The 12,635-nt window shown below is 45.9% G+C and overlaps 1 protein-coding gene across 1 annotated transcript in view; it reads right to left on the reverse strand.

The window, feature by feature from the left end:
- Positions 1–2,568: 2,568 nt before the first annotated feature.
- The window catches only part of WNT3A (Wnt family member 3A), a gene marked incomplete at its 3' end in the record, with an annotated part of 88,023 nt that continues 77,956 nt past the window's right edge, over positions 2,569–12,635 (reverse strand). The window contains exons 3-4 of the mRNA XM_082015169.1: positions 6,011–6,276; positions 2,569–3,048 (exon numbers count right to left, since the gene is read on the reverse strand). Of these exons, the coding sequence (XP_081871295.1) occupies positions 2,569–3,048; positions 6,011–6,276 (746 nt within the window). The remainder of the gene's footprint in view (positions 3,049–6,010; positions 6,277–12,635) is intronic.

The following is a 12,635-nucleotide window of genomic DNA, read 5'->3' on the forward strand; positions in this document are numbered from 1 at the left end:
TGCTAGCAGTGCATCATATTAAGAAAATAAGACATATCTTCCCTTGTCTTGTCTTTTCCACTTCATCGTCTTCCACCGCATGTGGTTATCTTCAGCGTTTGCTTTCTTGACAGCTTGTGTTTGAATATTTGTTATTGTGGCAATTTCCTTCTGCAGTGGCTCCCTTCTCTATTTGCCATAATGATCAGATTTTCCTTTTCTCCCAAACTGTATTACAAAAATCACTCATGCATCCATTAATTGATCCATCTTTCTCTCAGTTTTTAGTGATCTGTTGCTTTCTACCAGTTGGTGTGTGGTCATCCATTGTGAGCAATTGTTTACAGGTACAGATATGATTGATGGGTTTTCTCCCCATTTTTTTCTTTGTCTCTTTTGATGTTTTCCTCTCTCCTTCCCTTCCTTCTGTGTCTCTGCTCTCATTTCATTGTAGCTTTTTTTGCAGAGCATTGATAGAAGTGCCTCCATCAATAAGCAAAGCTTGCTTGTGCCCTTGGGCACAGCCCTGAGACAAATGGGTGATGCATAAACTGCACCAGCCTAGGAGTAGTCCTAGGAGACGCCATGACTCAGAGTCAAGCGCTGGAGGCATCATTTCCTCCTGTTTTCTCTCTGATGGGATTAAGCTCTGTTTGTTCCCTGCCTCTTCTGCATACTCTCTCCTTTGGTTCCTGGGAATAAGCTGACATTCAGGGAGAGAAGAGAACTCCGTTTTCTCTACAGAGACATCGGGTGTGAACTAGGCAACAGCCATGATTACATTGCCATGAAAAGACTCTTATGGGTCACTGGGAGTTAGAACATGCCCCATTTCCTTTCCTGCACTGAAGAGGAAGAAAAAATGCCAGCCCATTGTCCTTTTCCCAAGATAGGAACCCAAAAGTGTTGGTGAGGCAAAGACACAGGACAAGTGCATCTGAGGCTAAACAGGCTACGACTCCGTGCTTGGTTCACCACTCATTTGTGCTAGTATTGACCAGGAATAACTCAAGCAGAATTACAGTGCTGTGAATCCCAAGGTGATGGGCTGAGATTCATGCCTAATACCCACGTGGCTGAAGGAAGTCTTAATGCCCACGGAGGAGGTGAGAGCTGTTTCTGTAAACTGGCAATCCTGATCTGAAATCAGAAGTAGAGCAGCATGCAAAGACAGGGAGTCAGAGGTGAACAGCAAAGATGGGCTAGCACTGCAAATTTGGGATTTGGCTCTGTGTCCAAACTTGCCCAAACACTGGGCGAGTTCAGAGTCTGGGGTTTGTGCATTTTAATCTGTGCCACTTTTAGAGTTAGGAATGGCTGTAGAAATTAGGTGTGGAACAAAATTTGGCTTGAGTCTGAAACTGTTCCAGCTTATGAGGGGGGTGATGATGGGTTGGTTCACCATTATGTAAATTAATGGGTGGCAAGCAGTCCTTCAGAGTCATGTTCCCGACAGACTTGTGGTCTAAGGCTTTTGCTAAGTGCCCCGGGGGAAGCCTGCATGAGGTGCAGAGAGTGGATGGACTAAGTGCACTTTCCACTGTTGGTGACGGCATTCTCTAATGAGGTGGGAGGGGTAAACACTTTCCCTTTCCTCCTTGACAGGAGCAAGCTGGGTTGCTGAGGAGCTGGATATCCTATACCCAGCAGCGAGTGTACAACCCCAGGAGACGCAATCTGCACCGCATGTTTCCAAGGAAGACTCGTTGGCTGAGCCACGTACCAGGCCACAGGTGGAGCAACATATCAGTTCCTGGGACCGTCTCCTTCTCAATGCACACACCGAGTCCTCTTCCCTTCACATATCAGGCACTGAACTTTTCCGAACCGTGCACATCACCCGTGTGCCAACAGGGCAGTTGCAGAAAAACCATCAGCAGTTCTCTCTCTTTCTCTCCCTCTCCTTCTCCCTCCCTCCCTCTACAGGTGTCACTGAATCTTATGTCAAATCTGGCAGAAGCTACTATGCTAAAAAGTTCACGCGAAGAACCTGCCCACTCTACAGCTCTATTATAAATTCGTAGACTTCTCTGGTTCCAGGGCAAAAACAAATGAATATTTGCATTTTTTTTAAAATCATTAATTTACCTGCTTTTATTTCTTTTGCAGCTGTTGCTGTTGCTCGTATTATACACAGAGTCTGGCCATTTGGGTATGTAGATAGATCTCAGAAAGTTTAGTGCTGCCATCCAACACAGCCTCTGCCTGGCTGAGGGAAAAGGAGATGCTTAGGAAGACGCAAGTCTTTCAAAGGACACTTAATCACACGAGTCACTTCAAGTGGGTGAGAACAGAGCAAATCCATGCTTTTGCTAGTGCTCTTCTTTCCAGCTCTGTGTTGTCAGCTGGTTGAAAAACCGCTGTCTTCTACAGGAAGCATCATTGGGGCGTAACTTGTGTGACTGCCAGACGTATCTCGGGATAGCCCAGAAGTCATTAGACCTATTCTATCCAACCAGTTTTAGACTTTTTTTAAGTTTTTATTCTTTTAATATCAAAAAAGTAGACTTCTCTCATGTCTTCAACCTCAGAGGAAGTAGGCTCAAATCCATTTCTCCACTTGGAGCCCAGCAAAGGATTTTGCCTGCTTTATTTGCATGTGTGGACATCATAGACTCGTATGCACTCTTGGCAGCGGACGTAGCAGCACCAGTGGAAGATACAGTGGCACTTCTCTTTCCGTTTCTCAGTCCTCGTGTTGTGCCCACGGCCGCAGCACAGAAGGTCGCAACCATCAATCCCATGGGAAGTGACATTACAGATCCTGTCACGGGTCCCAAAGGAACCTGTCTCAGGGTTGGGCTCACAAAAGTTTGGTGAGTTCTCATAGTAAACCAGGTCCTTCTCAGTTGGAGCCTTGAAGAAGTTGTATTTGGGCCTGAGGGTCTCAACCCAGCCACGGGACTCTCGATGTTTTTCCACCACCATTTCAGAAGCGCTATCGTACTTGTCCTTGAGGTAGTCACCGATGACCCTGAAGTCTGGCTGAGACCACCAGCAGGTCTTCACTTCACAGCTGCCTGAGAGGCCATGACATTTGCACTTAAGATGCATGAGTTCAATAATAGACTGAAAAAGAGGAGAGAAAAGGCAAAGAAGAAGGAAAACATTAGTCTGTAATCAAATCAAATATTGCATTCTGCTATGTAGCCAGGATTTCCTAAAGAATTGCAGTCTTTTCATAGATGTAGTTACACACTTGTGAACAAAAATCACCTTATCCTGCAGTCAATGCCCTGCACAGATGCTGGGTCTAAGGCAGATAAAACATCTGCAACTTTATTGTTTTCAGTGACTATCTCTGATTCCCACCCCAACTTTAAGCGTCTACCAAGCACTTTCACTAAGGACTGAAGAGATTTCTGTGCATATTAACTTCTATCTTATTAATGTTCATTGTACATTGCAGTACTGTCACCCAAGAACACAATTCAGACACATCTAGGCAGAGAAGCGAAGAACACACAAACCTACTAAAACAATGTATTTGTAAATGAAATATACAGCTATTCCATTGGAAATTAAAGAAATATGAAATGTCTTAGCCATCTAGCACAGAATTCCATTTTTTACATATGTTTCATGTTTACTTAAGCAAACAAGGTTCTAGCCTTGCTGTGGCTATGTTCAGAAACCTGAAAAGTAATGTATTTTTATTTTTAAACAGGACTTATGTTTTTTCTAAAGCCATTTCAAAGAAAAAAAGCAGGAGCCCAACTTTTGATTTTGAAAGGCTCAGACTTCAACATGAAACACTCTCCTGGAATAAATGGAAAGGTGATTATTGATCCCAGAAGTTTGCTATTCACTTTCACTCCTTATGAAATTAGTCTAAAGGTTTCTAGAGGTGCTGAGGTGGGAGACAGCCTTATGCAACTTACTTGATAATCTGCATTTTCAGACCGATCAGCAAATTTCCGGGTACGTGAACAGACTAGTGCCAGCCTGAGTCCAAAAGATTTGCCATGAATCAGCACCTTGGTGTTCACCAGGTGCTTTCCTGTGTTATTTACGGAGTATCACCCGCCGCAAAGGAGGTTGTAATTAGCGATGAGAGAGAACCACAAAATGTTTGGTTCATATAATCATGCTGAACTTAATCAAAGCTTCTGGCGTAGTGGTAGGGTTGGAGTTCATATGGGAACTAATATGAAACATTGCCTGTGGCTCAGGTTTAGCTGGAAACACTCGAGTATGGAGGCCTGGAAGAGCTACCCCATGAGTGCTGGCACGGTGAGAATGGAAAACACGAGTACTTTATAAAACAGTAGGTTTTCAGATAATGGTGTGACATCTGCTCTCTAATCTTTGACACCTGTAAAATGTCTGAAAATAACTCAGTGTCAACTAACAAGACTTACAGTAAAAAGACCTCTGCAGTGGTCATAGGGATGTTTGCTCAAAGCTCAATTTTTCCAAGGATTCTCACTTTAAGGCAAATCCCTCCTTTCCACTCTACCCAGCTTCTCCACAGTCCTATTTGTCTCATTATCTATCCCAGCAACTGTCACCAGCGACGCACGATACCTTGGGGTACCTGGGATGATTTGGGCCAGTGCTGGAGGAAACCACATTATTGCCTGTAATCATCTACATTGCAGACGATTTTTGTTTCTGGTGGTATTTCATTCTGAAAGGTTGTATTCCCTATTTCAGACCAGCTGTCCCGTGGTGTGAGGTAGGATAACTCCACCAGGGTTTGACGGTGTCCACCTGAGGAGCTCACACCGAAGTCCTAGCCTGCCTGAGGACAGCTGTTTCCTAGCACAGTGCAACTGTGGTGGCTTTGCTATAGCTCACTGCACAGTCGTGTGTCCTCTTAGACATGTGGAAGGCCTTCTGCTGAGGGAACAAGACCATATTAATCTCTTCTGATTGCAGTGAGGTATCTTTCTTCCACTGAGGGATAAGCTATCTCAAGTTTACTACATGAGAAAAAATGCTGTTATCTCAGAGAAGCTGCAGCGTGGTCTCCGTTAGCAAGAGCTTTGTGGTTTGGTTTCACAAATTGTTTCCCATAGATTACGTTCTTCTGCTATTTACAGGCTATTCTTGAGATGAAAAAGAGAATGTCCTCTTACTGGGATTGTTCTACCTTATGGAAAAGATTCACTGTGTACAAGGGATCGCTGTGATGAGCGCAAGGTTTTATGCTTTCTGTTCCCTTATACATTTTGCTCCATGACTAGTTGAAGTGAAAACACATTAGCTGGCATGGTCAAAGTGTAATCAGGAGCTACCACAGTCACATTTCCTCTTATTTTCTTTAAATATTCCTTGGGAAATAGAACTGTGTTGAGAAGAGGGGTGGTGGGAAATGCTCTCCTGCTCTTCCTCACCCTCAGGCCTACAGAGCAGAGTGGTGATCCCAGGGGAATGGACAGTTGCTGTCATTGGACAATGAACTAGGATTCAGTTGCCTAAACCCATGCATTTAATGCCCTTTGTGAACTCCAGGGGTGTCTAAGGCATCAGTCCCAAGATGGCAGAAGACCTGCAGGAGACACGCAGTCTTTCCCAGTAGCAGACCAAGGACAGGCTGGATACTTCACGATATCTCAGTTTATACTAAAATGCATTTGCTTAAACAGCTGAATCCTCCTCATAAACCCTGGTTCATCTTTTTCAAGTTCAGATGTCTACAGTACCTTCTTCCTACAGCCCATGGAGGGGAACAGGCAGAGTTAGGGCATCATTAACTGAGCTATTTCAAATGTCTCCTTCAACCTGGGATGAAATCCCATTCTAGACCTCTTTGTCTTGATCCATTCTCTATAAAAGAGGTCTGGACAACTGACTCCAAGGTACACATTTACATCTGGGTGGGTGAATTTACTTACAGCTTTCATAGATCGGGTGCATTGATCACTTCCCTGACAAGAACTATCATAAGGCAGGTATCATCATCTCATGATGTAAAACTGCCCAAATTTATGTTTGGTTATTCCTCTCAGTTCCCTCCCACTGTTCATTATGGCAGGTAAGAAAAGATGAAAGGGAGATTGAGAAAGGTGAAACTAAATGTCCTTACGGTCCTTCCAGCTTCGTTGTTGTGCCTGTTCATGGCTGACCGAGCGTCTGGTCTGTTCTCTCGGGCGTCTGCAAACTCACGAGACACCATGCTCCCAAACTCCACGTCCTCGCTGCAGCCCCCCCATTTCCAGCCTTCCCCAGGAGAGCCTTTGTGGCGGGTGTCACAGCCGCAGATGGTGGCCGAGCCCTCGGCGCAGGATCTGGTCACCGCGAAAGCCACTCCAGCAGAGGCAATGGCATGGACAAACGCTGATTCCCTGGTAGCTGTGAAAGAGAGAAATCAATGAATTTGATTCATTTCACTGTGGCCAGTGAAGGGACCACACATGGCTTTGATCAGCCCTTGTGAATACCTTCTCTCGAGGGCATGGCAGAAGGCCAGGAAACTCTCTTCTTCCCTGTGGTCCGGCTTGGACCTACTCCAAAGACATTTTCTTACACTAGGAAATAAGCTCCTGTGTAGGCAGGATCAGGCTTGATTCAAGACCATTGAGGTCAGCTGAGAACTTTTGACTAAGGTCATCTTAAGGTCTTGGGCTAGGGCCATGGCAAAAAAAAAAGCAGTGCAAACCTGGGTTTCAGGGGGTATATAGAATATACTATATGGTACTTTGCAGGCAGCGCACCACATAGCCATACCCTGAGCTGCAGTCTTGGCTTCAGATGCACAGAATTTGGGCTATGTTCCCATAACATGGAAAATGCATGTCTGCACTTAATGACAGTCTCCACCCTTAGTGGTGGGACCAGCAACGGGTAAAGCACCTTCTCTTCCTCGACTGGAAATGCTGCTGATGGCTGGAAGGTAGGAAAATGCCAGGATGGCCAGATGCTCCCCAGTCCACACTATGTAAACTAAACATTGTCCCCACCCTCCATCCTGAGGCCACGTCCTTTTTCCTAGGCTGTCTAGCTCACTCAAAGACAGTGTTCAAGATACGGCATCTTGCATCTATTCAGAGTTGTCTTACTTGCCTAATTAATGCCCCTGCCAAGGGGACTGGAAATTACTTTTCCTTTTCTGCCCATTGCCTCAGGATGGTGGGTGGGATCATCCAAAAGATGTCATGGTTAGGGACCGAGGAGCCTTAGCCTCTGTGGAGACCTTCCTTCATAGCCTTTCATCCTAGCTGGAGCCGGGTAAGGAAGGGCAGCTCAACAGTAGCCTGGTTTTCCTGGATGCCAATGCTTTATCTACAATGCGCCAAAATGAAAACCAGACATTTCCAACTGCTTTGCAAATGGGGAATATACCAAAACATCAGTTTTTATTTCCCCCCCACCAGTTTTGGTGTCATTATATTTCTTTACTCAGTAGAAATGGCCCTGGAGTTTAATCCCTGTCCATTCCCCTGGGATCACCACTCTGCTCTGTAGGCTTGAGGATGGGGAAGAGCAGGAGAGCTTTTCCCACCACACCTCAGAAAACACCACTGCAATGCTTTTTGGCTTCAGCAAAATGGCATTTTTATCATGAACAGGGCTATTCTCAAACCCTTGAGGCAATTCTAAGAAGACACAATGATTCTGATAACTGGCCTCCCTTGACCTCCTACACCATTCCCCACATGAGCTCACGTCATGCCTATAGACCAGTTAGCCAAGAAAGCATGTTGTCTCTGACACCTTTCGGATGATTAGGCTAGGACACTATTGAAACATGAATGGATCCATAAAGGCAGAAGGTCATGTTTTCACTTGATGCAGCTTCACCAGCTTTTACTAAGCTTTGCATCAGCTGACGAAGTGCCTACTCAAAACCACTTAAACCTTCTCTGCACCATATTTTGCTGATCTGAGCTTTCCCTGGGCATTTTGGCTTAATCTTTACCTTCTAGATGCTTCCAGGCTTTACTAACGTGAAGAGAGTTTAATATGCCAAGCCAAAAAGCCAACGTGTTCTTGGGGAGAAATCAAAACTGCATGCTTGCAGAGCAGTCCCGGCTGGATTGAAGGCTTAAGCAAGAACTTGTGCAGCACCGCTTCACTTTGGGAAGACTACCAAATACAACAATATGCAAATCAAATAATGTGCATGAACTTACAAGCCGAAGGCATGAGCTATGTCCTGGAACATGTTGTCAATGAGCATTGTGAGGTTAGTAAGTCACTGAGGGCTAGAACCAAAAAAGGAAAATGCAGGAACCCTCAGTTCCACAGTGTGATTTTGAAAAACCCTTGTTCAGCATCTGTCCAGCCTGGAGGATCACAGCTTCCTGCAACTGATGACCATACAGTTCCTGAGCTGTGTGAAAGCTCAGCTTTTGAGCATGAACAGATGAGTCCAGTTCTAACAGGACTAGGGACTTGGCATCTTGCACTTGCCTAAGCCCAGGTTGGATCCAGAAACCAAATCTCAGGGGTAGGGATCTTGGTATGGTGTCTCCAAGAACATTGATGACCAGTCCTGGGGTCTGTAAAGGACAAAGGTTTCTCACAGAAGCCAGTCAGATAAACTGGTGGGATGAATGCCATTACCTTCTGGTAGGGAGGTAGAGAGTATAGTGCCTGACCAGAGAGTAGCTGGCACACCTTCTACCTCCTCCCACTGTGGCCTAACTAATCTTGAAGCCTTTTGATATGTTTCTATGCCATGGACAGGAGAGGAAGATGATAATTCTTCTTCTTCTCCCTTCTATCTGACAGCTGAAATGGCTAAAGCACTTTGCCTGGATAGGTTAGCTCTCATTACTTGGGAATCACACCTGTCTCTGCTCAGGAGGAGAGACCTTCATCCAGGCCTTTGACCACTTGTGAAGGTGCAGTAGGTGCTGAACTGATGTTTGCAAATGCCGTGGAGAGCCCCTGTGTCTTGCCATACTGGGACTGACAAGAAAGCATCTGCAGCTATGGTGTTTGTGCAGAAAACCTTCTCTTCTGTGGAGATGAGAGGGGTGGTCTTGGCTTAGGAGTCCACAGGTCATGGATCCCACCTGGGCTTCAGCAGGAGCCATTAGCTCAGAACAGAGGTGTTTCTCTGTGCATATAGGTGCAGAGCTCACCAAAACCCAGGGAGCTTCAGAAAATGCAGCCAGAGGGTCTGCAGAATTTCTGCATTTTCCAGGACTTGCTTGCAGCGGAGCAAGGGGCTACAGGAGCATGGCTTTAGTTGTAGACACCCAATTCTGCCGAAATCCCAGGTCCATTTCCTAAACTCTCCGCTGGTGCTAGCCCTTACTGAAAACCTACAGCTCCAGGACTGTATTGATAGGATTTGCCTTAAGAAGCACAGCTGATACTCAGCTCTCTCCTGCCCAGAAAGACCCCAACGCCTTTTACAGCCTGTATACGAAGTAATCACTCCCCTGCTTTTGAAATGCAGCCACCCCTGGGGTGGAGTGCAGCCACCACTTAACAGCACACAACAGGAAGCAAATAGCATTGTATCTGATCGTAACTACCTGGGGAATGTAGGCAGGCAGAGCAAAGAGACTGAAATCTGGCCCCGGGCACTGAGGTTAGGAGTTTGTCTCTTGAGAAAGTTGCAGCCGATCTCTTAATGACTCCACGAAATTAGGGCACTGGGTTTACAATCTCCTACCCCTAACTCAAGGCATCGAGTTCAATATTGACGCAGATGGAAGCGCGCCATCGCGTGAATCACGTCCTACCACCTCCGAAGTTATAGGACTGTCCTCTGATTACTAAGCAGACCTGACCCTGCCGAGCTCTGAAGAGCTCCCCAGGTTGTAGCCGGAGGCGGTGTGGCTGCAGGAATGGAGAAGGAGTGTATAGAGATACAGATAAGCAGAAGGAAAGCATGCACTTGTAATGGAAATGAGGGGTTATTAAGGTGCCATATAAAAATGCAAGAGACTTAGCAAAGATAACAGGAAAGTGCAGTATATTTGTCAGGTCACCTCATTCCTCTCTGGGTGGTTCTGGTAGCAGGAGACAAGCAGCTCGTTATGACTTGAAGAGAGCTTCTGGAAAGTCATCTGGCAAGAGAAGGTTAATAGGGACTAATACCTCATGGGGATGTTGACTTAAGAGCATTTTAACCACTTTGTTTTCAGTGCAGCACAAGGTCACCAAAGCTCTGGCTTCAGCTTGCTTAATTCCTGCCTGCTCCCGAGTTTCCCTGAAGGGCTTAGAGACTTGGATGACTGGTGCTTCAAGGTACCCTGTTCTGGACCCTTTTTGGGGGGTTGGCTGTCAGTGAAAAAGGTGCTGAGACTTACAGAGGGCCTTTAGAGATGCTTTGTATCTGTCCGCTAATGCAGAGGTCTCCAAGGCACTGGTCACTTCTGGAAATTGTTTCCTAAGGAGCCCGGTCTGTGAAGCCGAGAGCCTGAATGTCCTGTGCAGAACACCTCTGACCACCCTGTCTCAGCAGCAGAAACATCTTGAGATACAAAAACACATGGCCGAGCAGTATCAGTATGAGAATTCAGAGGCCTGAGGATGAGGTGACCTAAGATTTGTATTCCTGCTTTTCGCAGGGCTTTTTTATGTGACTTTGGGCAAATCCTTTAGTCAGTCTGTGCTTCTGCTTCCTTATTCATACACCTGAAGACAATCCTGCTTATCTCCTCAGGAGCCTGCAATGCTAAATTCAGTGATGTCTTGAGAATTGTGGGCAGAGGGTGTTGGAGCCAAACAGAGAATCATCAAGTTGTAGGTTGAGGAAGGCAAATGAATAACCGCATAAATATCTCAACTGTCTAATACATGAAACCTGCTCTCATGTGTTCTTCTGGCCAGACAGTGACTTATTTTCCCTGAATCTTTCTCTGAATGACTAAATGAATAACCCCAGGTCAGGTCGATATCCCAGATATGTGTGAGGAGGGACTACAGTGATATAGAACAATGAAGAAGGAAGGAAGGAAGGAAGGAAGGAAGGAAGGAAGGAAGGAAGGAAGGAAGGAAGGAAGGAAGGAAGGAAGGAAGGAAGGAAGGAAGGAAGGAAGGAAGGAAGGAAGGAAGGAAGGAAGGAAGGAAGGAAGGAAGGAAGGAAGGAAGGAAGGAAGGAAGGAAGGAAGGAAGGAAGGAAGGAAGGAAGGAAGGAAGGAAGGAAGGAAGGAAGGAAGGAAGGAAGGAAGGAAGGAAGGAAGGAAGGAAGGAAGGAAGGAAGATGTCTTGCTTGAGGTGGTTCTGGGCTGTACATCTTGAGAGGAAGGAAGCAGACCTCAGCAGCTGGAGAACAGGTAGCCAAGTAGTAGAGATGGACCCTGCCCAAAGGGTTTTCCACTCAGCATGCCACTTTTCTATATGCTCCTCCTGAAGGAGTGGACACTCCTTAGCAAAAGGAACCTTGGTGTCTCCAGGACAGCTACTGACTCTGCTCTGTGGAGACACATGTCCTGTGCCAATAACCCTTTACTGCCCAGGACCTTGTAACCATCACTTTTGAAACATAGCCCTTGGAGTGAAACACTGACTTAATGCCTTGTTGGGCTGGATAATGTATAAACAACATATTAAAGGATAGAATTGTCCTGGATTGCTCCAGGAGACATATGATAGTGAAGGAAAGTGTTCCCACATCTTAGCCACTCCTCCCAGCCATCACTAGCGTGTCTACTCTTGAACAGAGGATCCTACTCCCCATTCCACGCTAGGAAAGACACTGCAATGGTGTGGCTGCAAGCCTCGAATTTCTGATACCACAGACTTCTTGAGTACTCTTGGGAGAGTCACTTACTTACTTAGCAAGTGGGGCAAAATGGAGAAAATATCATATCTGCTTAGCAGGACTGCAGGGAGGAGACATGCTGTTTTCTCTCAGCTTCATTTTTCCAAGCTAAAAGACAGGAAAAAGCTACCTGTTGTGTAGGCTATATCAGGCACCCAGACACCCATCTCTGAGGGGTGGAAGATGTAAAATCTTTCCAACATTTGTCTGGTAGAGCATGTACCCAGGGAGTGTGAGAAAGGGTTTCAATTCCCTCCTTGGCCTGAGGGGATACAAACCCACAGCTCCCATGCTAGGATTTGCACAACTGTTGACACTACATTGACTTTGGATTTTAAAAAAAACCCCAAAACCCCAAAAATCTAAATACACCCCAAGAACCAAGAAACTGGAAATAAAACTGGAGGCAGACTGGTGCTTCTGGTATTTGAAGCCAGTACAGCCCTGCCTTTTACACTGAGGACCTGTCCTAACAGCTCAATTTCCCCCCCCGATCACTGTGGTTGGAGTCCTTCTTGCAGGTTAGACATCATGGGGACTGCAGGGAAGGAAGGCGTTGTCCAATGGAGGAAGATAGCGAGGAATTTGTGAAGTGAGCTTTCAGAGTTTTGGAAGCCCAGTCTTTGACTCAAGGTGAGATGATTTTTTTTTTTTTGCTACAGCATAAAGAGGACTACCCAGCTGCTATCAGCACACTGTATTTTCCTCCTTGAACCCATCAAGAGAGCCACCTTACCTAGATATGAGAGGAGATCTGTGCCATTCCCTTGTGGAGAGGATCATCCATAAACACCTCTATGGTGAAAGCTAAACCAGAAGGGCTTGAATGAAAGGCCATGTTGCACCACTTTGGATGGAAAAGAAGGATGCAAAAGATTAATACCAAATGCTCCTCACCATGGATGGTGTAAAAGTCAGTGCCTGCTCCTTATTTGCAACTACACCGAAGCCAAGGCGGAAGGAAGGTCTCAGTTCTGAAGGGTGC

The sequence above is a fragment of the Phaethon aethereus genome (assembly GCF_964289735.1).
Source record: "Phaethon aethereus genome assembly, chromosome: 2".
NCBI lineage: Eukaryota > Metazoa > Chordata > Aves > Phaethontiformes > Phaethontidae > Phaethon > Phaethon aethereus.